Here is a 27,007-nt window from a genome sequence, read left to right on the forward strand (position 1 = left end):
TTTATTTGTAAAATACATTTAATCCCTTTATATATGGGCAAACCAAAGTCTACAAGAGTAGAGAGAGGTTGAGATTTAAGTGGCAGTGGGACCTGAGTGTCAGATACCAAATTTAAAAGGCAGCAACATGGACAGTACTGAGAAACACAGCTAGTGCCCTCATCAGTGGGGAAGACTGGACCAACCGGTCCATACAATCATTTTTTTCAATGACTTCTAGGGAGAAACTATCTGATGTATGGAGGGTTGGACGTCCTCTCAGTCTGCACTGCCACAAAATCTTCCACCCTTTCTGTTCAGACTCCTTTGACAACGTACCAGACAAAGATATCACAATACAAAGAGAAAAAAAGGCATACATTGTCTCTTTACAGCCTTCATTATTTTCATTAGTACGTCAGAGCTGTAAATATTACAAGACACTTTTACTGTTTCTCAGTTTAGGTATGAGATGTTAACAAGACAACGTTTTAGTTGGTTGACGAACACTGTGATAATATGGAAGGTTACACAAGATGACACGATTTTATGCGAGTGTGTGTTTATGATGCGTTGCGGTGCAGTTATGTGTTAGTGGCAGATGGAACAGACTTCAGGACCAAATGTTTTCAAGCCTTGGCGGTGGAATAAAAAGCCCACTCGACTAAACAATCAGCACGTTCAGTTGCCAGGTGGAACTTCAGCAGGCGGGTAAGACTGATTGGCATCAACGTGGCTGCGCTGCCCTCTACTACTACAAATATTACCACTGCAGTTAGTCTGAGACTATCAGAAAGGAAATTCAAAGGCAGCAGACACAAAAGCATGAACACTAACATCTAGTTTAATACAACAGCCCTGAAAAGCATCACCAATTTGTGAAACGCACAAATGTAATTCTGTGAGATTTGAATACGACTTGGGTTGGTATTAATTATGAGTTCCAGTTAAGGGGCGTGACATGCTGGAACTCCCTTTTTTTTGTCCAGGTGTGAGTTTCCACTGATTGTCTGGAAAACACATAGTAACAAGACTCCAGACGTCACTGCACCTGGAGAAAAATGCTTCCAGCACACACTTCCCCTTCCTTCCCGTCTTTATGCTAAGCTAAGCTAATCACCTGCTGGCTCCAGCTTCATTTATTAGCCTAAAGACTAATGAGAGTGGTATTGATCCTCTCATTTTACTTTTGATGTGGATGTGAACCAAGACAATGATCTGAAGGACAGGGAAGTGTGTCGGTGCATGTTCACCTCTATGCGTGGCGTGGTGAGACCAACACGCGTGCTTAACTAGTGCTGCTCTTACACACCATCACCTGGTTCAGTACAGGGCAAGACAAGTGAGCGGGGGGTGCAGGAAGAATACAGGAGAGGAATTTACTGTAATATCCATGCTCATGCAGTCATAAAGCACTGTTAATATACATATTTATATACAGTTTATACATACAACAGTGAAAAAACATCCATAAAACCAAGAATATAAGGGCATGTTCATAGGCAAGGAGGCAGTAAACAACTAATGAATCCCTAGAGGATTAGAGCACCAGGACTGGTGAAAGTAATTCATGTGTGACAGTGTGATATAATACATTTCAGGTTAGGATAGTACTGGTCAAATATGCATAACAGCATCTGTGACTAACAAAAAAATCATTTGACAGTGTAATTAAAATGCACAATGGAGGAGGGTTTACGTTGTCTTCTCAACGAGCTGACTAAATCCAGCAAGCAATATATGTGACGTTTCCTGCTTATAAAAGAAAAGAAAATGAATGAGACAGACTGCACTCGTCCTTCCTTCATTGGCAAGTATGCTGGCAGCCCCGTGGCTTTAGTACACTGGACTGTTGCGGATCCCGCAGCACAACACCATGCTGAAGATCATCTCAAAGATCTGAGAGGACGGACAAAAAAAAACAGAAGTGACGATTAGATTTTCTCATTCACTATAAAAACTTTCATTCTGCAGCGACGGAGTTGCACGTTCTAAATGTTAAGAGTTGAAAGGTGATTAGCTTCGCTTAGCATAAAGACTGGCAGCAAGTTTTTTAAAAATGCACCCGTTAACACCTCCACTAACCGAGCCTTTACAGCTCGTCTGTTTCATCTGGACGCAGGCAGTGCTGTGAAAATGACTGAATTTGTGCTTTTAGAGGAAGTTACACATTGGAATTATTTATAGAACAAGACTCAGTAATTTCCTGTAAAACTAGTTTATTTTGACTCAGTCCCACATACACTGCCTGTCACAGACACTGCTGCACTCACTAAAGCACCAATTATGTGTATTGATGTGTATTAATCTGACACTGAAATTAGTCCCTACCAAATCCACTATTCACTCCCTTCTGAGTTACGTTTGACAAAACTGTTTTAGAAAATAATCAAGACTTTTAAAAATATGAAACTATATATTTGTGACCCCCTTTAGCAGGAAGCAGCTGGCTTGGGGCTGAGTACCACTGACAGGATAGAGAGGTCGAAGTTTTGAGCTAACACAGTGGTTTGTTTACAAGATAAGTTAATATTAAAGTACAGGGTACAATTATGACTGAACTCAAAAACGTTATTGAAAGAACAGGTACAGATGTGAGCAAGCTCTCTGTTCTTTTCTACATCTGGTGCTATGAGCCACATTTCAGAAGAGCAGGCTGCAGCTGCAGCCTGTTTATTTACTCAGTAAATAAAGTCATATTTAAGCTGTCTGTTCCTGTTTAAGAAGCCAAACAGTTACTGCCATGTTTTTTTTCTGTAAAATGTAGTGTCGGTAAAATTACTTTCTTGTTTTGTGGCCCAAGAAAAGAAAGAACTGAATAACAGCTACTCAGCTGTGTTATAGAGAAATATGACGATGTTTCTCATTGAGTAAATGCAGTGAACACAGACACACCCAGTGCCATGAATACTCTACCACATGGTGGAGCCTAAAGGAAACATATTTCACATGTAACACAATATATTGTGTGCGGTGTTATGGTATGCACCTTCTGTGTGCTTCTGGATAAATTCCAGGACAAAATACACCCTGTTATTGAAAGTCTTGATGTCTGTGAGGTGCAGCTTTGTGTTCTCACCATAATCACTGCAACCACCAGAGCGGCGATACCAATCAGATAAATCTTATCTGAGAACAATTCCTGGATCCTGGTGTGGCAGTTCTGCAAAGAAAAACCAAGAAACACATACATTTATATCTGCTTCAGGAAGAACCTCCTGATTGTCCTGTGTGCTGATTCTGAGGTTCTGTATTTTACTGTTCCACAGTTACTCCTGTGACCAGTTTGGCTGCTTTGTCACTCGGGGCTGTGATCACCTAAGGAGGAGTTAATACCATAACTGCTGACGTCTGCAATAGACTGCTGGCAAAGTCCTGCCCCATTAGTTACTGTTGCTATGCCTGACAAGCTTTCCCCGTTCTCTCACGGGACATTTGCAGCTTATAATGACAATGAGGGCAGATTTACCACTTATAATTCTCGGTCATTTCTGAAACAATGGGCTGTTGATGTCAAACCGGGGGGGCAGGGAAAAGCAGGCTTCTCATTACTGGCCACGACCATTCATTTTGTTGGCTAATTTTATCAACTGTGTCTCTCTAACTAGCTATAATAGTCACTCATTAGCGTTCTGTGTACCAAAAGTGCTGCAACTCTCTCAGAAAGGTCTGTATTATTATGTTTACTATTTTTTAAGCAGTGTGAGGTTTAGAATTGATCAGAATTCTTATTGTTATTATTGTTGTCCATCCATCCATTAGATATACAGCTTAACCGTCACGCCCACATTCACCCCTATGGACAATTTAAAGTCCCACAGACACAGGGAGAACACGCAAACTCCACCCTAGAAAGGACCCAGAAACTTCTTGCTGTGAAGCAACAGTAGCCACTGAACCACTGCACTGTCAGACAAAATATTTCATCCTTCTCTCTTCTGCATATGATATAAGTCCAAAGTTTCCCAGTAGAAAGGCTGAGGAACATTACACTGTGGTGACATGGTGTTGTACAAACCTTCTGAGTAAAGGTTTTGGTTTTACCTTTAATGTTTGACATGAAATGTCAACACAAATGTCCAAAATCCTAGTCTGGCCAAGCTGCTGTTGAATGAAAACTGCTGGGATGGATGATCACACTTACAATTTTTTGTCCGCTGGCGGGGCAGAGGTCGGTCACGCCGAGTGTGTCTGTAATCTGTGTCAGGAAAAAGGTCCCCTGGCCTTTACCACAGCAGCTCAGCTGAAACACAAACACAACACAATGATGATCCTGTAAATGTGTTCTTAGCTCATTTTAATACAAAAAGATTCACAGTTTTTAACTGATATTTTCTAACACAGTTGCTCGTCTTTTGTACTGATGACTCCACCAGGTGAGTTTCACGTCCATCCAAACTGTGGACGTGCTCCAACCGTGAGTCACCTGACACTGTCTGGATGAATGAATGGGACTTTGACTTCTGGAACCAGTGACACCATAAATAGCTCTTCCCACCTGGCAGCTCTTCACCATCACCACTGAGAACTCTACATACTGATCGGCTGCTCTATTCATTTCTTGCCTTGACAGTATTGGAATTCCAAACCTGTGTGAGAAGCTCACCATGGTACATAAGCATATCAGGGGTGTCTCTGTCTCCACATCATCCACTACAGTCGTGGAGTATACACCTCATCAGGCATTTTAATTTCCAGAAGTTCATATTGTAGATTTCTCTGCCATCAGTGAGAAGTATGGTTTGTATTTTTCATGAAATTGTTGAGATTGTATATTTGCGTGACCCCCATTTGATCTACTGTCACATATTATACTAGTGTTATACATTAAAAAGTAAATTGAAATGAATGGACTGAACTTAACATGTGTCGGGGGTTTAGTGAATCTGTCCATGTGGGAAAAGCTTATAAAAGACGGACTCCTGACTTCAGAGCTTTAGCTGAAACACTGGAACCGAACTCGAGACCATGACTGTGCAACTGATGTCACGACAGTGTGTCTGTATTTAGCACAGCTCTGCCTTGTGGTGAGGTTTATGTATTACATCTCATATGTATCTGGGTCACTTGCACACCTGCTGCTCTGTTGAAGGGTCCCAGCCCAGCTCTCACATGATTCAACCAGGGTCTCTACCACTTATTTTTAGATGTGCAAAATAGACCGGAAGATCTGAGGCGATGGTTTTGAAATGAACCATGGGTGTGGTTATCATTAATACCACTACTGTACTAAATGTATATTTTCATTGTATGAAAAATACATCAAATTAAAAAAGGACTGTATTTTAAATGCTTTATTCTCTCATACCGTCTCATGGAAGACCTTGAGGACAGATGCAGCAGCCTTTTTCTTGTCCTGGTCAGTGAGGCTCTGTGTCATGGCCTTGTCATATACAGAGTCATAGAAGTTGATCATCTCCTTTGACACCTGAAAGAGGAACAGCGAGTTTTCGGTGGGCTCAAAGTCAGTTTGAAGAGTTAGTAAATTGTTTGTGTGCTTGCTCAGAGAAAAGCAAAACAGGAAACACATGAAACAATCATCAAATGACTCTGAAGAAAAAGTAACAGGACATTCGGACAAAAGATCAGCAACACGTTGATTCGGTTGTGTTGATGCGGGCATGTTGTTTCAGGATTACTTATGTATTTGCTGTACTGAGCTAAAAGATGCAGGCCTGTTTCAAATACTAGTGTGCGTTTGCAGTCTTACAGTGTCTTTGTGCATGAAGCCCCAGATTCCAGCTGCAACCTCACAGGCGAACAGGATGACCAGGCAGACGAAGAACTGCAGGAGAAGATAGAAACATCAGATAACCATTTAAGGACTTAGCTAACAGAGGTTTTACTTGATTACATAAGACAAAATAAGGCTTTATGAGGTTAAAGGGCGCTCTGTAGACTTCACTCGTAAACAAACAAAACTTATCTCTTACTCCCTAAAACACATCGTCTGTATCCCTGAGGTCTAACAAATGTGTCAAGTGCATTTCATTCCTCATAAAAACAAATGCAAAGCTGAGTATTAAAGTAAGTAAGTAAGTAAAATCCAGTAATGTTTACATCCATGTTCACTGGCTTGCAGGCTTTTCCTTCTGTCTTTTGTTTGCACACTGAAGCAAATTGTGGCACCTTAACGTCACATGTTCATCATGGAGTAACAGTGTGACACAAGTGTTAGGACTTTGTATCAAGTCATTCATGCAAGTGTGTCCTCATGTGAGTACATGAGATAAAGAAACCAGGACCCACTCATCACCCACTAGAGGTCCAAAACTCCAGAGGGAACCTTTAAATGTGATTGTAACTCACAGTTCCTAATAGACACTGGGACTCCTGGATGGCACCATAGCACCCGAGGAAACCGACCACCATCATCACTGCCCCAACAGCAATCAAGATGTGGACACCTGAACAGAAAGACAGACAGTATACATTGACTGATTAGTATCCATGGCGACACACACACATTAACAGGTAGAAATACGAGGGCTGGCAGGGGGTGCTGCAGGGATACTCAGCATACTTGACAGCATACTCATATTTATGTAGCTATAACAAGAATGGAAACCACTGAAAGTTTTAAAACCATTGTGTCTTTGAAGCTTTGCAAGTTTCCTCCGCCCTTTTTAATAACTGCATGCATGCAGTAAGATCAGATGGACAACAGGGGGCGTAGCATTGTTGTTATGCCAGTAAAGAACAGTGAGTCATGTTACAGTTATGTTCACAGGAAGTTGTTTTTTGTGTTTCAAATTCAAATTCAACACATTATTTTTCATCCAGGACATAAAACAGGTCCCACACTTGTTTCTGTCCATCCTCACACACACACACTCATGTCACAGCATCTGCTGAGACTTCCCTGTGTTTCCTGGGTCACACCGTCAGACTGACTTTATAGAGGATGGAGGGGGTGCAGCATGGAAAGAAAGACGTGCTTGCTCAACTGTTCCTTCAGAAACAGTCGTCTGTCTGCTTTACGTCATGCTCTTAGTTCTGTTCATCTCAGGAGGTGTGTGTGGCTGTAAAACCCCCAAGCTGCTGCATGTTTTTCTTTTTTCAAAGCTGAATGGAAAGAAAGGACTGGAGAAGCTTGATTATACTATAGCTGTTCCGTGGTTTTGAATGTAAATTCAAAGCACAGATAAAGAATTTCATACAAAGTCTTTCTGAATCTGTTCAATAGTAACTGCAAAGGGCAAGTAAGAAAAACACTGATTTCATGAATCCCTTCTGTTTTGTTCTTTCTCTAAAGACCAATCTGCTGTTTTACTCAAGACTTCATTGCAGTAAACATAAATGCACTAGCAGAGACTAAAATGTTGTGGTCATTTATTAAATGTGGTTTTAAGTGAGTGGCAGTGCTGTCTGTGCTGAAAGTGTGGACGCAGCTGAGAAGCCAACCGCTAACTGATGGTACATGCATGAGTAGACTAAAGTCTCAGATCTTAGCATTAGCTGACGATTAGTGTTGCTTCCACAAACAAAATGAGCAAACACGACCACAATGCAAAAGAAATAGTGTATTTAAGAGCTCTTGGATTTGAAATGGTGATTTCCAGCAGCTGCTTTTCATCCTGTTACTGTAACAGTTGAACAAGATGAGGTAACAGACAAAAAAACTATGAAGCCCAAATGTGTTCAATATTAAATAAACAACTAATTATGACATAAATAACCACAACTAATAAGGTGTTAAATGATAAGAGAAATTATTAAACTCAACCCATTATTCTGAAATTTTATTTGACCATTCTTATTTTCATATTAACAGACTTTTCATTTTCACTTTATTTCATTTATGTCCTTCCTGTTTTTTTAGTTAATTAATGTTGAGCAGTTTTGGGCCACATAAATAATAAAACCTCTGTCTTATCCAGCTACGTCCTTTTTTTGCATACAAATGCTGAAAAAAAAACCCCCTGAAGCACAGATACAGATAATGTCAGTGAGCAGCAGGCCATTCCCCCACGGTCTCACTGTGCTTGTATCAGGCTGCAGCTCTCGGTGTTCAGTCTCTGCATCATTACTCCTGCTTGTCAGCTCAGACATAATTTGATTCTGGACCACTAACTGGTCCTGTACCTCGTATACCTCATCCCCCACCTCTTTTCTAGCCACAGAGCCACTCACACACACACACACACACACACACTGAGGCTAATTTATAAATTGATATCTTGGCAACTGACCAAGTGCTCCCTCAAGCTCTTGTATTGTGGCTCTTAAGTCTGACACAGTGCTCCTGCGATGCTGTCTGGCAATCTCAATCTCTCCCTCTCTTGCTACACCACCACCCATCAGTCCTTTCCGTGTTATACATTTGCTCATTTGAAATTATGCTCTCAATAATTCCATTTACTTAAATTTCTTCTCCTGTCTGTCTTGATTTAATTTTCTCATGGATCCACCCTGCTTCCATTCATCAGGCCCTCTGACTCTCCCTCGTTCATTCTGAAGAGGAGCTGATGGAACATGAAACTCAGCGTTACAGCATTTCCATAAGACGTGTCAGTATCGTCTCACATTTCAGGGCTACAACTATACAGACCGCATGATGTGCTATCATATCGAAATGGTTCCTGAACTTTGCTGTAAATTACTATTAGTGTAAGATTTTAATCTTTCTTGCTCTTTAAGGTATCAGTGTGCTGTCTGAAAACAGAGCTCAAAACAGAATCACAAAAGTAATGTGCATAAAACGTAAGAAAAATACACTCCATCTTAATAGGCATACACAGTGAGTGAAATGTTAGGTGTGTAGACAGTTGGACTGACCAGGATAGGAGGGTAGTGGCCGTCAGACGTGTGTGATATGGACAACTGAAAAAAAAAAAACTCTTGAAAGCTTTAACCTGCTAGTGGCCGTAAAGTGCTGCTAGCATGGATAAAAATCACGACACTGTAGAGATGGATCATAAATATTGTGACTGAAGTATGGAACTTTGGTCACATGCTTACAATTTAATTATATAATCAAAATCCATCATTGTATTTTTGTATTTAGAAATTTAAAAAAAATTGTTTGTCTTTTATAATGGCCACACACATACTGTAAAGTAATTACTTCCAGCTATGTTCTTGAAATTCAGCCAGTTGTGTTTGTCTGTTCACTGCTGTAAATGACATATAGTACAGGTGGAATTTCCGTAAGATGATGAAGCTAATCTAACAATGTACCAGATCCATTCCAGATGTGTTTAGCTGCTTTGTTGAAGTCATCCGACTATTGTTTATTATAAAGCAAAGCCTTCCTTTCTACTTCTTCCTGTTCCCTGTTATACATTGTTGGTTTATTATTATACTGCAGTCCAGCCATGTAAGGACATTCTGACTAAAGTTTGGGATGAATGTAGTGGAAAAGACTTTTTACAATGACATTTCATGGAGGACACTGAAAGACTGGGGAGGGACATTGAGAGAAAGAGGGAAGATGGGCAGACTGAAGGCAAACAGAGTATTCTGTTTAGGGCAAAAATAAATACTATGTTCTTTCAATTATCCTTTCTACACAATTAGAATCAAAGCCTAGTGGACAAAAGAAATAAAGTAGTGTCATGACTAGCCCCTAAGGGGGCTGTTCTTTGAACTCTTTTGTTTTGTTTGGATCTCTTTTGTGGACATTTGGACCTTTTCAGATTCTTGTTCAGTTTGTTTTGTTCACTGTTCCTGTTTTATTTTGAAATCATGGCCCTTGTGTATCTTGTCTTGTTCTACTTCCTGTCTTTGTCTTGTTTCCCTCCTTTTGTGATTGTCTGCCCCGCCCTAATTGGTTCCACCTGTTGCCCATTGCCTGGTGTATTTAAGTCTCGTTATTTGCCTGTGTTCTTGTTGGTTCGTCTGTGTTCCATGCCTGAGTCTGTCTCCTTGCCTGAGTGTGTGTCTTCCCCGTGATTGTTCCCGTACCTGTGCCTTGCATTTTTTTTCCCCACCTCATGGACTTATCTTGGTTTCCTCTGTTTGCAAGTAAGAACGTTCTGTATTTTTGTTTGGTTTGGTCTCTAAGTATTTTTCTCCTGCATGGATGATTTTTGGTTGAGTTTTGTTCCCTGGCCCTGGACACCTCCAGTGATTTTTGGTTCATTAAGAGACTTTAAGTTACTACTAGCCTGTCTTGGGGGTTATTGCTTTTGGGTCCTGGCCTGATCCCTAGTCTTAGCATCACAAGTACATATTGATGCTGAGTATTCAGCTGGTGCCTAAACCCAGACATCACTGCAACTTATAAATAGTACAGCTTACATGTACTCATATGTAAATGAATTCTAAATATATTAATTATACAATATTAAAACCAAATAAGTGATTTTCTGTTACTCTACACAAGTTACCCATATTTCCATAATCACTACCACTCACAGGTAGGTTGTCTGGCATGATGCAGTATGGGATTTCGGGTGGGCATATTAAGAAGTCCTTACCTTCGCATGTTTACAGAGGAAGGAGGCATTTACAAAGGTTTTGAATGGCCTCATTTGGGTGACATTAAAATAAATCACAATCACAAAGTGTGTCTTATTGTATGGAAACATTTCACGCAGTTAGATCAGATATACAGTGGAGTCAATTAGTCTGAGACCAGTAGTCAAAATAATGTAATACTAATTTATTCATTAGAAATGACATCAGATCAACAATCTGAGTGAAAAATGTACATGTAATGCAATGTGGTGCTTCTCATTGGTCAGAGTGCAGTCAATTCAGTTCCATGTGTACAACTCCTGAGCAGTCATTACACTCACAGACCTGAATATTCCCACCAGCATTCACTTTGGGTTTGACAGACTGAGGTGTGATTCTCTCCCATCCTTCTGTTACTGCCAGAAGGATGGCCCTCTGTTACTGGATCTCAAACATGAGTAGATAGGACTTTTTCCAGTCATCCACTGTGGAATGCTGGTATTTCTTTGCCCACCCCAAGCGTTTAGAAATGCGTCCTCAGGGACCTCTACAAAGCAGCCTTCTATTTTTGCTGATTAGAGTCTTGAGTTCTTTATTTAGCAAATTCTGTATCTATGGTGAAGTTGCTCTTCTATCCCTCAGGGAAATAAGTTTGATATATTGACTTTCTGATGGTGTGGTCACTTTTGGTCTGCCTGACCGTTCTTTGGAAACAGCTGATCCAGTTAACTATTTGACTTTTGACACATTCATTTCTGATGCCATGTTTTCCATTATCATAATGCCATTGAGCAGTGATGTGCTGGAAACCTGAGGCACAGCCTTATTTATAACAGTTTATCCACCTGAGTGTTGTCTGAGCACATGCTTCAGTGAAAGGGATACAACCTAAGGAAATCTGACCTGTACAAAGGAGTTAAGTTGGAATTTTCTTAAATTGGATTGCTGATGAAGCTATAGATAATAGTGAAGATTCTTCCTTATTTTACAGGACACATATTGTATTTGTATTTTTAAATGTTTCTGAATCCTCAAACTTCCTGATTATTTCCAGGTTTATGTTAAAATATTAGAGATTTTCAACGTGGTTTCAGACTTTTGGACCGCACCATTTATACACATATAGATGTAACTGTAAAGAAGATGCATGTCATAAAGTCAGTGCACAGCCTGGCTTTTATTTACTTTCATCAGTGATATTAACTTGTTTTTGTTTTTTTCCACAGATTTGATCTCAGATGGTTTTGTGTCATCATGATTCATGCTCCAAATATGAAGCTGTCGAAAGAAAAAGTGGGTGAGCAGTAACTTATTGTCTGAGGAGAAGCAATTCAGGTACAAAATACTAAAGTACTTTATAAATCTATTTAAATTGTGTTCAGCCTATTTTAAACACTTACTGTTATGACTATAACACAGCCTAATACAACACTGGCACTTCTGATGGTCTAAAGTTTTCTTTCTCCTGGATACTTGGAGTTTGTGTTGTAAAACAGAAAATTAAGATAACTGATTGACTGATATCGCAAGAGTTTACTTCCTTCCTTCCTTCCTTTCTTTCCTCCCTCCCATGTCTGCATGTACTGATTAAATTCATAAGATCAGACCAGACACCATCTCCACAAATCTACATTCCTGATCATATAACCAGTCATTTTGTGTGTTATTTATGTTTTAGATTTTCTTTTAGCCTACGATCAGTTGGAGAAATATAAAACTGAGACTAAGACTAAATCTAAGAATAGTCGTGCTCTTATTCTGTACACTGATCAGTTTTCATTTGAATGAATGATTACAGATCAAACATTCTGAATAAATAGCGACAGCCAAAGTAAACTGTGACTGCAGACAGAAGGCAGTTTTATCATTTGCCTGTTTTCTCTTCCAGTTATGCGTGACAACCCTGAAGGTTTCTTTCAGATCGGACTGATTATCTGACTGCTCGTGTTTCTTTACCCATTGAACTTTTGTTTGGTGAAGCTGCTGCGTTCAGAGATGAACTGACTAATTATTTAGCTGAGTACAGTTTCATCATAATTGAAAGAACAGATACAAAAACAGACCTCAACATGTAATAAACTGTCATTTTCCTTTAGGAAACATTCAGAGCTTATTAGTGTGAGCAGCATACATTATATTGGAATGAATCCCCCAAAATCTTCTATTCACGTCTGAAGAAAGTGACATGAGTGAGGCTTGGTGTGTCTTCCTACACAAAACTGAGAGTCACAGGCCTGTTCTCTGATAAAGACTGAAGCATTTCTCACCAGGATCAAGATTAGTATCCTCTTAGTCCCAGCCACCATCCTCATGACAGCTGCTAACTATGTCACAAAAGCTGTAATGATTATGTAACCTTAAAACGGAACTGACTTTTCAACTCCTTTTCTACTGAGAAAACTGATGCAACTGGAAAGCAATATCACTTAACAAGAAGCATCAAGTTTTATGAACATGTATCAAACTTCATTTACAGCTCAGGAACTAAGGTTTTACAAAAAAAACAAAACATGAGCACACTTTGAACTGATTATTCAGCTGCAGATCAGTGAATTTCTGTTATTTTTTTTAAGCTGGAATGGTTTAGAGAACAGACGTCAGTGATATTCAGGGTAGTAAAAAGCGTATGTATGTTTAATTCTGTACAAAAGCAAGAGGCTGGTCGCCATTGGGTAATTGTGTCTGTGAGCGGGTTGGGGCGAGAGAAAGGAGAGAAGCAGATGCAGTGCTTCATATTGAAAAGTTCCTGGCAGCAGGAGATGAAGACGAGAGGGGAGGGGAGGAAAAAAAAAGGGCAGACAGAGATAGAGGGAGGGACGGAGGGAGGGAGGGAGGGAAGGACTAAGGAAAAAATAAGGAGAAGTGAGACAGCATGACTCGAACACTAACCACAACCAGATGGGGAAGTAATGGGGAGCGACAGTGGAAAGAAACCGAGAGGAGTGAAGGAGAGGAAAACTTTCAAAGAGGAGGGAGGAAGAGGGGTGGGGTCGGGAGGAGGAGGAGGAGGAGGAGGAGGAGAGGAGGGGGCTAGTGAGGAATTTTTTCCTGTACCAACAAGGCTTTTTCTCCCCTCCTTGGGAATGAGAGGGAGGCTTTATGTAATGGGTAGGATGGAATCATTGAGGCTGTTTGAGAGAAAGCCCCTAAGTAGTTCCTCTCTCTTTTTATGGAACTCAGCTATGCTGCCTCAGAGGACCACAAAAACAATGATCCAAACACCCTCTCATTTTCTTCTGTAGCAGTAGGAGACCCTTTCACTCTTTTATTCTGCATTTTCCTACCATCTTCCCTTTCCTCTCCTTTCTCCCTCTTCTTCCTCACAAGGCCGATGACTCAGGTTGTTCGTGAATCACACTCACAGGGGTAATGTGGATGTTGGTGCTCGTTTTGTAGAGTTGGAGAGAAGACAGCAGCTAACTTAATGTGGGAGTGCAAGCTTTTTATAGAGTCATATGACGAGCTGTGTGTCCTCTGTTAGACCTGGTCACAAGTAGCTGGTGAGTTGGGCGAGGCCGGGAAGCCCCACTTAATGGTAATGTATTTCACACCAGTTTAATAATCCCTCAGCTCCGTACATCTTGTGTCGTACTGTATGTGTGAGTGCATGAAACGATCCTATGTCTGACCTGATGCTGTTCAGTAGAGCAGATCAAGAGGACATTCATGACGAATCGCTTAACATCAATCATGAGGCAAAGACGCCACATGTTTTCAAATGTGAGGATTTGTGGTATTTCTCTATTTCAGAAAACTCAAAATTGTGAATTTGAATTTAGTGTTTCAGAATCATATATGTTGTCCAGCACTGGTGCACACAGAGTTTACTGTGGGGTTGCTGATTGAATCTGTGTATTGATGTTTAGTTTACTGATAATCTGTTATTTAGTTTGCTGAGCTAAGGGTGCTGAGGGCTGTGGATGTGAGTTTCCTCTGTTATGTTTACGTCTTGTGCCATGTTTGTGTATTGCCTAGTAACCTGCAACACAAAGTTTTGCTGTTTCTGCAGTCATCTTTGATTTTCTTTATAAATAACTGAAACACCGTCCTACTACCTAATGAGATAAATATATAATCAGTGAGGATTTTTCAGTTTGATATTTACAGTTACACCAAATACTACACTACAACAATTACATGCCTATCCTATATATACTGTATATATAGATAATGAAGAAACGTGATTCTGAAAATCTTTTTATTCTACATGGAGCTAAATAAAAGATCAGTCTTGTTTGTGCAACTGGCAATCCAGTCAAACTCCACCAGCAGGCAGGTTGCTGGAAGTTGATGTGCTGCAAAATGGCAGAAAGCCATTCGGGGTGAGAAAGGCTGACCACAGGCCTCGTTTCAAAACCTCACCCTGGTCAGTTCCTTCTGAAGTCATCTTGAGTCAGTGTAACCCTTGACAGTGTGTGAGAGTTTGGAAATGATCAAATCCCTAAATAATGTCCCAAAAAAATAATAATAAAAAAAAAAAATCACTCTTCATGTAAATATTTGACTATGACATCTATTTAAACTATTTATTATACTTTAAATTGTAATCTTTTATCTTGAACTTATTAATTATGAATATCACATTCTTGTTAATCAATAGGACCTCATAGACTGAAGGAAGTCCACTTATAAGTTCACTTATTCGTCATTAATAGTTAATGTAGACCTATCATTACATATATCACTTCAGAGTCAGTCATAGCAGCACATCATTGCAGTGCTGTATTCAATAATGTTGGAGGAACTGATACAACAGTTCTGGTTTCAAGATGCTGCCATGCTGTTGCACTGACTTGCAATGGTTCCCTGCATTCATTTAAGGTAGCTTTCATCGAAGAAGTTCCACTGAGGAACATAGTGAAAAGTAAACCTGTTCAAATTCTGTTCATTGGGCTTTGACATAAAAGCACGATCTGTTTTGGTGATCAGATATCCTGTGAGGATACATTCAATGTCAACTGAACTGAACTGTGTCCACAGGGTTTGGTGAGAGGTTTTCCATAAGACAGTGTGTCCACAGACATACAGTAGAGATAGTACAGATGAGATACATACTGATGTAGAAGGTGCTGGGGGCCTGGGTTCCATCAAACTGGAGGTCCAGCAGGTTGCTTGTCTGAGGGTCATGTCTCAACCACAGGGCCACACCCAGGATTACACCTCCTGCAAGCTGCAACACACAACACGACATTTAATTCTTTCAGTGCATTTCATTTAGTACATAGTCTCACACTGTTAGTTTTTTTTTTTAATATCTCTGTTTTGTGATTTTTCACATTAACTGTGCTCACTGAATGATCTCCAGTGAGGTCCAGAGCCAGATACTCCCCCAGGATGTTTTATGATGTATGTCATCACAACAATGTCACAGCAGGAAACTATAAGCTGTCTATTTTTATATTTACATTTTTCTTCTAACACTACAGACAGTACAGAGCAGTCTGCTGAGAGACCTCCCGTTGTTGAAATGGAAAAATAAAAATTCCACTGAAGGAACATTTAGGGGAATACACTCATTCACTTTCTTGCAGGAAGTTAGATAAAAAGACTGATACCATTCTCACTGTTTGTACACTAAATACAAAGCTATTGCCAGCAACTGGCTTGCTTATCTTCGCAAAAAGACAGAAAACAAGGGAAACAGTGAGCCTGTCTCTGACAAACAGAAACAAAATCTGCCTATCAGCATCTCTAAAGTTCACAGATTAGCATGTTAATCTCAGCTTTCTCATCCATACAAAAACCCAAGAGTAAAACCAGCCTTTGTGCCAAGTTAACTGGCTGCTGGCTGTGGCTTAATATTTAACCAACAGACACTGGAGTAGTATCACTCTTCTCATCTCACTCTAGAAAAAAGCGATTAAGCGTACTTCTCAAATGATCTAACTTTTTTTTTAAACTTAAAAAATCATTAAGCTTTAATAACTTTGTTTTTCATTTCGAGGGAAAAATGGCAGAGGTGAGGCTGTTTATCTGATTGCTACAGACTCTGCCTCTCTAGATGACAATGAGAACTTGTCAGGCCTTCGTGGAAATTACTCCTCTGCATATTCTGTGTTTTCTCTTTTCTCTGTATTGAAGATTTGCTGAATGAGTAGGATGAGCAGGAAGAGGACATGAAGCAATGAGGACTTTTTTTTGTCGACACTGCGGGTGGTGGCAAGGCAAGGCAAGGTTTATTTATATAGCACCATTTGTACACAAGGTAATTCATAGTGCTTTGTGGTGGTGGGGCATGGGGCCAGAAAAAACTGTTGTCCATTTTTACATTTTGGTTTGTGTACAGATAAGAGAAGGTATTTTTAAACTTTGGTCAGAACCAGGCTAGCTGTTTTCCACGTTTCCAGTCTCCTAGCTTTAGCTCCATACTTGCGCACACACAAACATTGACCAGTGACGCAGAGACATCTTCTCATTGAAGCCTTAGAGGGAAGAGAATGAGCATCTCTCCCAAAAAGCAGAACTATTACTTGAAGCCCAGCTACTAAAAGGTTAAGTCCAATAAACACTGACAATTCAGTAAAATTTTCCAGCTAACTCTATGAGGGAAAGCAACTGATGGTATTTCCCCAAACGCCCAACTTGTCCTTTCACTATTGAAGTGTGGTATAGTAGGGAGTTTTAGAGTATATAACACAGGCTACAGGTAAAGTACCCAACGTCTGAGAGACCCTTTGATCAGTTGCATTCTTACTTTATCTGCTAACCAGTTTCCTATACATTGTATAACTGAAATTGTATACTGTTCTTCGGCATGGTTTACACAGACACAAGTCTTCCTGAGCCCCTTTGTTTGGCCCAGGACAAAGAAATCCTAAATATAACTGGAGTTTGCGTATAGTGCACCAGTCACACAGGAACAAGCACCGCTGCACACAGCAGAAGTCAAATAAACCACAGGCAGACTCAACAGACATCCTTCCTCCTCATGCGTTTGGATATTTTATAAATCTCATACTTCAGTACATTCAAAATACAGAACATGGCCAAAGAGAAGTATCTAAATTAAACCAGCTAACACTCGTTTCTATGAAAAGGTTTGAACCAAAACAGGCTCAGCTGTCCCACTCCTTCCCCATCCTCCTCCTCCTCCTCCTCCTCTCTCACTGAGGTCCATTCCAGAGCTAAGGCCAGCTGCTGCCTAGCAACCAGATCAACACCATAACCGGCGAGAGTGCAGAAATTCAACAGACACACACACACATACGCAGCAGTACTACTGAGTACTTATTCAGTAAATACGTACTTTATATTTAGTACGTATTTACTGACTTGAAGTGACCTCCCCACCACCTTACCACATGAATTACCACTGAGATGAGTCACTTTAACATATGAAGGTTTGATTTGATTTACAGCATTTGTACCAATGACGAATAGAGGGAGAACCCAGACAGAGCATCATGGAAATTCATGATTGCAATAAATGTAACTTGGCTCAGAAGCAACCCTGGTTCCAAGTTAGTTACAGATTTAAGGACACTTAAAGGGGTGTGGCTCGCAAACACATTCACCAGCCACTGGTTTCTATAGAGAAAGTAATAAACTAGTTAATCACAAATCCATAACACGGCCTTTGAGACACAGTCAAGGTACCTGGGCAACTTTTGGAAAGGATCAACCACAGATCTTGTACTGGTCCAAACCAACTTTAGAGGAGAATCACTCAAATTCGAATGAAATTTGGTGGGAGTAGTTTACCAGCTGGAGCACTGACAACCCTTTTGATAATCTATTTCTTCATCTACATTACTTTTAAGTAAAAAATGGCAAGTGGTCACAGTTTGGTGGCAGGATAATGTACACTTTTGTGATTCTATAAAATAAAGTTAATAAGGATAAAGTTTGTTGACCATCGGGTTCTATTTATTAAAATAAGAACAGCACTAATACCATGTTATCATGATATTAAGGTTCCCTCACAGATTTTCTAATCGTGCCTCTTATCAGAAAATTCAAACTGAGAGATGGGAAGACGCCACACTGATAAAATACACTGGGACTCAGGTAGGTAGCTCATCAGTTTACATAAGGGCTGACATCCAACAGCACAACCGATAAACCACCTGCGTCATTTCCAGTGACTGATAAGATTTTTGGCCTCAGATGTCAAAAACATTAACCATGTTTTGCTCATTCCACACCAAGAAAAATGTCTAAACACATGGGCCAGTACCATCATGTCTGCTACACTCTGCTGTCTGTAAGGAGAGTGTACCTACTTGTGGATGACAGTGCAGATGTATCAAGCTACTTCTGAGGAAAACCCAAGATTAAAGACAATATTAAAGAAGTCTCAATATGTTGTAGGACAGGAAAAGAGTTCTAAGAGCTCTGACTGAGTCCTGAGTTCAAGACGGAAGTGCTACACAGAAATGAGAGTGAAACACTGCAGTTGCTTCAAGTACCACCTAATGTGAGATCAGCAGGGCCCAAGTTTCCCTCACAGCTTTCACTCCAGAGTCTATTTCTGCCTACAGCCCAGACTACAGGGGGTTGTAGAATGCTGGGCATGCTAGAGGAGAGGGAGTGGGGGGTGGGTGTCGTCTGCAGTTCCCATAAAACTCCTATAACACCACACAGAGGCTTCCCTCTCCCCCACCCAACCCCCACAGCCTCTTAACCCTCTCAGTGTCCAGTGTGATTTATAGAAACAGGAGGTCTCCTTTTTAAAGAGCCAGGCTGTCTGCTCAGTAACTGCACATCCCAGTCAAAGCATCAGATGGACTGAACTTGTCAGCTCTGACAGATCCTTTCACAAAGCTCTTTAGAGCAACCAATAAAACTAAAAGGGCTAATGTGTTAAAAACAAAGGAGGAGCCAGAGGGATGCTGTAATGCACTAGCAATCACATTAAAGTCACTTTTCAGCGGTATTACCAACACCCTATAGGACATTATCTTCCTCTTTAATTTTCACCATTACACCTGACTGGAATTTTATTCTGTGACAGCAAAGCTTTCCAAAATAGGGTCAAAAAGCAATGCACACCAATGGAATCCAAATTAAAAATATAAGTACTTCCTAGGGGTGTCTTGATCACATTTTTTTTTTGTCCCTGTCCTGATCCAAGTCCTTTAATACTGTTTATTCCAATACTTACTCTCTCCTAAATGTTGAGTAAATATGTATCTGATGCACTGAAGAACCAGCTGTAGCTTATTTAACTGAACGCACATTATTTTTCATAGAGATAAACATTACTATATTTGGACAGGACAAAGACATACATACCACCAATTACAATCATGCCTTAATCCTTTAGTTGACCTTAAAAAGAACTCTTAAAATCACTGATTCATGTGATAGATATTGATCAAATTCACATCACAAATACGGAATTACAGTTTTTACTGGTAATTCATATCCCCCACTTTCACTATAGACTTGTGGGTTGGTTTAAGTGCTCATTCAGATAAAAACAGAATAGCTTCAGTCATTCCAAGATGGAGGGATAATGTGGTATCAGATAGCCATTCAACACTCACATTCTGAAGAGCTGTACTGAGACACTCAGTCTGTGTAATGCTTATCAGCTTAACCATATGAAAAAAAAACAGAAAAACAAAAATAAATTCAATCAATTGTATTTTGCATTTGTCAGATCAATATATAATTAAGACTCTGGTCTAAGATTTTGCCTCATCTTTGTGTTTGAGAACGTTATACAGTAAACAAGATGTTGGTAGAAACTGACAAACCTACATCAGTGTATTGTAGTTATTTTTGCATAGTTGCTAAAATAAGCTATCCTTGGTTTCTTTATTAGCCTTTTATAATGAGGCAGTTACTGAAAATTAGTGTCACATTGTCTCTGGGAGTACAGATGGGTGACAAATTAAAGGAGAAACCAACATAAAGTGCCTAAGGTGTTCAATGCATCTTGCCGTTGATTCTACAAGTCTCTGGACTCTACTGAGTGATGAACACCATTCTTTCTAAAGATACTCCCTCATTTGGTGTTTTGATGCTGGTGGTGGAGAGAACTGTCAGACAGGTTGGTCCAAAATCTCCCATAGGCTTTCAACTGGATTTAGATCTGGTGACTGTGAAGGTCATCACATATGATTCCAATAATTTACAGCAAAACAAAGCCACTGGACTGTACAAGTCAAGCTTTCAGGCCTGTACCATTCTCTTGTTGTAAGTCACTCATGCACCCGCCTACTTATGGCAAAAGATGACTCATATCCCTGTTTTCCACATCTCTGTGGACCAGTGCCTGTGTTTTTACACCACTGAACTCTCAAATGTGCATTCATCTTTGTAAGGTTGGCTTTATGCTCTGCAGCTCTACTATAACATCCCTCTGTATGTAACTGCTGATGGACTGACAGTCTGATCATGTCCTCGTGCTCTGCTGTTTGTCCTCACACATCACTCTGATGCACGAGCATCACAGTCATCAGTGAGCTGTCGACCACAGTCTCTGACCCTATTTACTGACGTCTGTCCCATAGGTCTAAATGCAGACGTCACTTTAGTCACAGTTCCTGTTGAAACAGTATCCAGCTGAACAGTCTCTGTGACTGAAGCTCCTGTAATCTGTGCTCCAACAGTGAACCCTCTCTCAGAGTCACTCAGATCTTCTCCGCTTACCATCCTGATACAAAATCAGAATCAAATGGGCCTGTTCAGCATTTGTGTTTGATACAGCGCCCATGAATTTAAACTACTACTGGGTTAAACTACTAGTCTATATGCTGCTTTGATTCCAGCTTTAGAGAAAAAATTCTCAATGTGCCTTTCACTGTATCTTCCTGAGTGCTGAGGACTTTCATAAACCGATGTAAAGTAAGAATTCAGGTAATGCTAACTGGTTATTTGCGATGTCCCCATTGATATCTACTAAAATACTGTTTGAGTTGACTTTCACTTCACAACAACACCCCAGCTCTTTCAGGGATTTCAACAATTTTCTTGGATCTCTCCTACGTTTCGTAATATTCTGTTGAAATTTAGCATAACTTACATTTCTCAACCTTATTTCCTTTAGTACACCACAATTTTCCACATCTGCAACCTCTGTGACAGTTTCTATTAGAAATATATGTTTTCAAAATATCTTAGGCTTTATCCACATCTTGATATTCTAGTAGCTGAGAATGATCAGATCTTCTTAGAATAGCAGTCAAGACTTCTTATACTTTTTCAAACTTTGGATTTTGACAGAATTCTGATAAAAACTCATTTCCTAACCTTTCTGCGGAGGTAAATAATAATGAACGCTCAAACCATAACGTACATTACCAATGTAAGACTTACCAATGTAAGGTGTGGTCTGTGACAAGAGCGTGTGTGATTCATGATTGACGCATCTGAAAGAGGAACACTAAAAGCACTGTGGTTGGTAAAAAAACTTTTACAGGTTGTGAACTTGACCCAAAATACACAGCAGGTGGAGAACTTCCTTTTCAGTTGTGTCATAGTTTAGCTGACGATTGTGAAATTCTTTGCCTGCTAACAGCTGGCATGTAGTGCACGAGGCACAGGATTTTGGTGGAATATGGCGGGGGGTGTTGTGCACCTCAGACAGCACGGAGAAAATGATGGGGTGGGACGAAAGCCGATGTTTGATTTTTCATCCAAGCACGGAAAACTAGGCTTGTAGGCTGGATCCAGGTAACAGAAGCTGCACTAAAACATTTTTGCCTGGTTGAACAATTTTGACTTTCTGTCGTAATGGCTCTTCAGTTAGGACTGAGTCTGTGCCAGGTTTTCTTGAGATAACTGACACTTAATGGGGACGCCCTCAGAAAGAGCTGACATCATCCAGCACATTACGTTTGGCCCTGGGCAACTCTGACAACCATTTTTCTTCAAGGAGCCGGAGGGGACCGGACACTGTGTGGCCTAATACAAGACTGGGTGGACTGAGGTCTAATGATTCCCGGGTGGTTTCTCCTTCACTATCTATGTTAGTGTTGGTACTGTAGCTTTATTATTAACTCTGTGCTCCCTGAACAGTTAGGCTGAAGGAAAGTGCAGTGGTGGGGAATAAAGAGCCTATTGCTCACTTTCTAACACCAGCACTTTAGCTGCCATTCATCACTGATAATGGCTATCATGGGTGGACCACCATCAGGAGTAACAGCATTTCCTGTGGAGCGAATACTGTGGGCTAGAAGTGTGGATAACATTATAAACTCAAGTTTATAATACATTAAAAAAAAATATATAGTTCTAATAAGCATTTGTTTATCTATCATAATGTAGCCTAGAATACATTATAGATCAATAATTAATATTCTAATGTGGCCTACAATACTGGATGTTGTTTCTAAATACAGTCTTAAATCTGTTTGTATTTACTATTGTATTCATTCATAGTATTAACAACTTTTTTATAAGAAAAATTTCATGTAGATACAAAACAATGTGATTAAATAATGTTTAATAATCTGCAAGAGCTGTGCAAAAGTGGAGGTATTAAAAATGCATAAACTAGAGACAAACAGAAAGACATTGAGCAAACAATGATGAGTCAATAATACTTTAAGGTACTTTCCACGGTGCCTACAGGTGTCTGACTCACAATGACGCAGCAAATGTTACACGTGTTTCTATGGAAACACCAGGACAAAGCAACACAAATCTCTCATTAGCAATATGATAACAGTAACACTTTCCAGTCCTTTTTGCTGATGAAGATATTTCTACACTGACCCACGATCCTACTGACGTTGGTAATCCCCCTAAATTTACTACTGGATGGAGTGCAGGGACATTAGGTACAGTCATCGTCCCCTTCAGCATTAACTGTCATCTCTTCGGTGAAGTTTCCATCTAGAATCGTTAGCTCAAAATTTTCATTTGTCCAGTGCTTTTGTTTATAACCAAATACTTGCAAAGCTAATAACATTCCCATCAGCCTCAGCTGTGATTTGTCTTCAGAGCTAGAGCCTCAGAGCCACTTACTGACCTTGGCTTATGTGGTCCCCCTCTTTTTTCATTTGATTCATGTCTGGTTTTGGCTCTCAATTTCCAGTTGCTGTTGGCAACACAAGTAAAAAGTCATTGTCATGATTGGTCACTTTGGCTGCCAGTGTGTGTGTGTGTGTGTGTGTGTGTGTGTGTGTGTGTGTGTGTGTGTGTGTGTGTGTGTGTGTGCGTGTGTGTGGAGGAGTTGCCCGAGCCCCGCCCACAGCGAAACTCTTAACACCAGAAAAGAGGACAGAATTGAAATATCCTAAATAAATAAAACATGAATAATAATAGAAAAAACAAGACCAGAAACATGACCAGAGGTAACAGAACAAAATCATCTTTTCATCTGGCTTCAGAGCAAAGTGAAAACCCTGCTGTTTGCTCTGGAACCATGTTGCCTAAAATGTAGGTGACATTCTGATGTAAACAAACACGCGTGTAAATTCAACCGGCAATATCAAGGTCAGCAAAAATGATCGAGATCATGCCCATATATGCACGATATGTACCATGTACGATAAGTCGATAGTGTAATAATCCTGACAGGCGTGCTTACAGCTAGCTCACAACTAGCTCGCTGGGTGTTAAGTTATTTTGCCTTGAACCTGATTTATCAACTTTTATTAAAATACATCTTTTGACCCTACTATGTAATGTAGTCATTTACATATTTCATTCATTCACACTGCACTCACTATGTGCATGAGGAAGTATTGCATTAACACATTCTGAATAGCCACACCCAAACAAATTCGGTTACCATTTACTATTTTTACAAACACATAAAACCACAATCTGCCATCATGGCCACCTCTGGCAGTCCTTAGTTTTATACATTATAAAATTATCATAAAAAACTGGTTAGATATTTGATCGAGGCTCAACTTTGACCGCAGCGCAATGCACCGTCACCCGGTATCGTGGAGCAATGGCCAATCAGATACATGCAGGCATATATTCCTGGTGTATTACTTTGTAACTTGAAAGTTGTATTGCTAATGACTACTTCACAATCATGGCAACGAAAAATAAAATAGCTGCTGCAGTGATAACTCTCCGGAGTTGTTAAGTCCTGTGTCAGACCATTATAGACCACTGTGAAGTCTTCTGGCATCAGTGAGCCTTTAAATTCATTGATCTTTTCCTCCTACTTGTGGATCATATTTTATTGCCTCGAGAACAACAGCATGTGGTCTGAATCCCCACTTAAGCTTGTTTTCTTCTCGGTTTTGAACCGGACTCCTGACAGAAGTTCGATAAGCCAATCAGGCTGCTTTACACTCAGCCCCAGACAATGTGCTGGTGGTTTTTTCCTTTTCAACATATAAGAAAATAGAGTCCCACCTCTTGATTAAAGCTGTAACTGCTGAATTTTAACAAACCAGGGAAAGAAAGAACAGCACCAAAGTGAATGGAAATTGGTGAAGAGTTAAAGTGAAGAGAAAAAACAGCAGCTCTTATGTAAGAGGAGTAAAAACTAAACACCCACAAATGTTTCCATGATCCATCACCCAACACTGGGCCTTGACTCACCGAAGGAAAACCACCATGAGTCCCCCTTACACACACACACACACACACACACACACAAATTGGGTGGAGGATTTAATCCATACAAAGCCTTTCTCTCCAAACCTTTGAACAGCAGACCAACAAACTCAAAAAACAAATTTAAAAATCTGATTCATAAGTGCTGACCCGCGTGTTTTATGCCCCTACTAACTCAAAATGGACTGGACTTTAGCCCCATTGTAGGGCTGCAGGCGTTATTTCCCCTTTCGTTTCATGCTGACTGAGCATAAAATACCTCTACCTGCTGTAATAGAAACTATAACATTCACCACCTGGTGAATTGTGCTGTAGTTACATGTGTGTAGTTAACACACGCCTTTGTAGCACTTTATTTGGTTTCCCAATTTCGCCATGGTCTCCCCTAGTGGCGAAAAGGCTGTAACACGGTTGTTCAGTAAACATAACGCTGGCGGCTCTAAATCACAGAGATGTACCGTTAATGTTGGCTCCACCGGCACCGTTCATCCACCGAGGGCTCGGCAGCTTTAACAGACATAAACCGCTAACGACAAAGAGGAGGCGGCACCGACCTGAACACACACACACACTGAGAAAATAAACACGGCTGCTCACCCAGAAGATGAAGTTGAAGAAGAAAAGCATGTACTTGATGCATTTGGTGCAACCTTCGACTCCCATGGTCCTTCAGACGAGATGTACACAGCACAGAGTTCACAAGACGGTGGCGACGGCAGACCGGGTCTCAGGACGTATGACGGACTGAGTCTCAAATGGGAGTCCTGATTATTTCAGCTCAGAGACCGAGGCAACACCCAACTCCTCCCTCCCTCCCTGACGGTGTGAGCATCCCCGCCATTAACCACTCAGTGTCGCCGGATTTGACTGACCAGCAGCGGGCCAATCAGAGCCCAGAACCTGCTCAGACGTTTCTTGTAATACTGGAAAATGTTCCAGTCGTATTCCTGTGCTATGACATGCAGTACCAGACCAGTACCAAGTGCTGTGGTAATAGATCACAGGCCTGGTGGTAATGTAGCAGAGGTACGCCACAGGTTTGCACTGCTGTGTCTTAGAGTGTGTTGTAACACACCATCAGATACACCACACATTGCTGGCTATGAGAATATAAACCACAGATTACCTGTATCTGCCCCATATCTGCCATATGTGTGAAACTGTGGTTGCATTCGTCACATTTGATACTAGCCTAAAATTTGATGATCTATAACTTGATTCATTTACTTAATTTCGCTCTGATAATAGTCCACTTCATGTCTGTTTTAACTTGAGATTGCTTTTACATGACATATACTAATCTGCACTCAGCAGAACCACAAGGGGGGAAATGCATAGCCTATACCTAACCACATGTTCTGTAATGCTGTATCACACTGCAGAATCTGTAATAATCAATGTACCACAGAGGTGGTTGTGTATTATACACTCCACAGGTACAAGCACAACATTTTTGTATTATTATTATTATTATTATTATTATTACCAGTATTATCCTTCCTCTGTAGTGAAACACCATTGTGCAGACTACATTGTGTGCAAGCCAAAGGTGACATTTTAGAGGAATGTCATATTCCATGCAAAAAAAGAGGACATTTACTGTATAGGCCAAAAAGTAGGAGCAGTTATAAGTTATATTGAAGGACCAGACAATTACAGGTTAACAACATCAGATATTATTTTTGAATGGAGAGAGTTGGAAAAACCCTTTATGCTGGTTTGGTAACAGCCAGTAAAGTCAAAAGAAAAAGAAGAAGAAATAGAATGGAGCCACTTAGAGCATCTTTGGCGAGACTGCTGTATTTTAGTGTTGCATTATGGGTTGTCTGTAGCCTTAATGTTGCAAAGCTAGTGATTGTTTTAAGTTTGTTAATAGTGAGTCTTTCAGAGTTAGTCTGTCCCAGATGTGTTTTGTTAGCTCAGTTTAACCTGCAGGAGTTTCTGAAGGCCTGTGTCACTGTTTGTTTCCACAAACTAGAAATAAATTCATGAGGAGTGAAAACAAGAAGTGTTTCGTGACGTCTTTACTGCAGAAATGAACGAGGAAGAAAATCTGTCAAACAGCAAGATTTACAGCTGTCACACATGATGAGCTCAAAGACACAGTTTGGAAAATGCTGTTGACGCGAATGACTCTGGCTGTTTCAACAGT

General features: G+C 40.3%; 1 protein-coding gene across 1 annotated transcript; it reads right to left on the reverse strand.

The window, feature by feature from the left end:
• Positions 1–25,632, reverse strand: LOC121181074 (CD81 antigen-like). The gene is made up of 8 exons (XM_041036867.1): positions 25,453–25,632; positions 15,436–15,550; positions 6,289–6,386; positions 5,690–5,764; positions 5,288–5,407; positions 4,124–4,222; positions 3,059–3,142; positions 1–1,878 (listed from the first exon to the last, which is right to left on the reverse strand). Exons 1-8 carry the CDS (start codon positions 25,516–25,518, stop codon positions 1,816–1,818), a joined length of 720 nt encoding a protein of 239 aa, XP_040892801.1. The 5' UTR covers positions 25,519–25,632; the 3' UTR covers positions 1–1,815.
• Positions 25,633–27,007: the final 1,375 nt, after the last annotated feature.

The sequence above is a fragment of the Toxotes jaculatrix genome, chromosome 1, assembly GCF_017976425.1.
Source record: "Toxotes jaculatrix isolate fToxJac2 chromosome 1, fToxJac2.pri, whole genome shotgun sequence".
NCBI lineage: Eukaryota > Metazoa > Chordata > Actinopteri > Toxotidae > Toxotes > Toxotes jaculatrix.

Bases quoted from the DNA above. Each gene is read 5' to 3' on its own strand.
- LOC121181074 (XM_041036867.1), bottom strand. From the start codon at position 25,518: ATGGGAGTCGAAGGTTGCACCAAATGCATCAAGTACATGCTTTTCTTC. The intron at 6,387-15,435 runs GTATGTATCTCA...CTTTCTGTTCAG, and splicing joins CCCCAGCACCTTCTACATCA to GTGTCCACATCTTGATTGCT. The intron at 5,408-5,689 runs GTAAGACTGCAA...TTCCTCTTTCAG, and splicing joins GCTTCATGCACAAAGACACT to GTGTCAAAGGAGATGATCAA.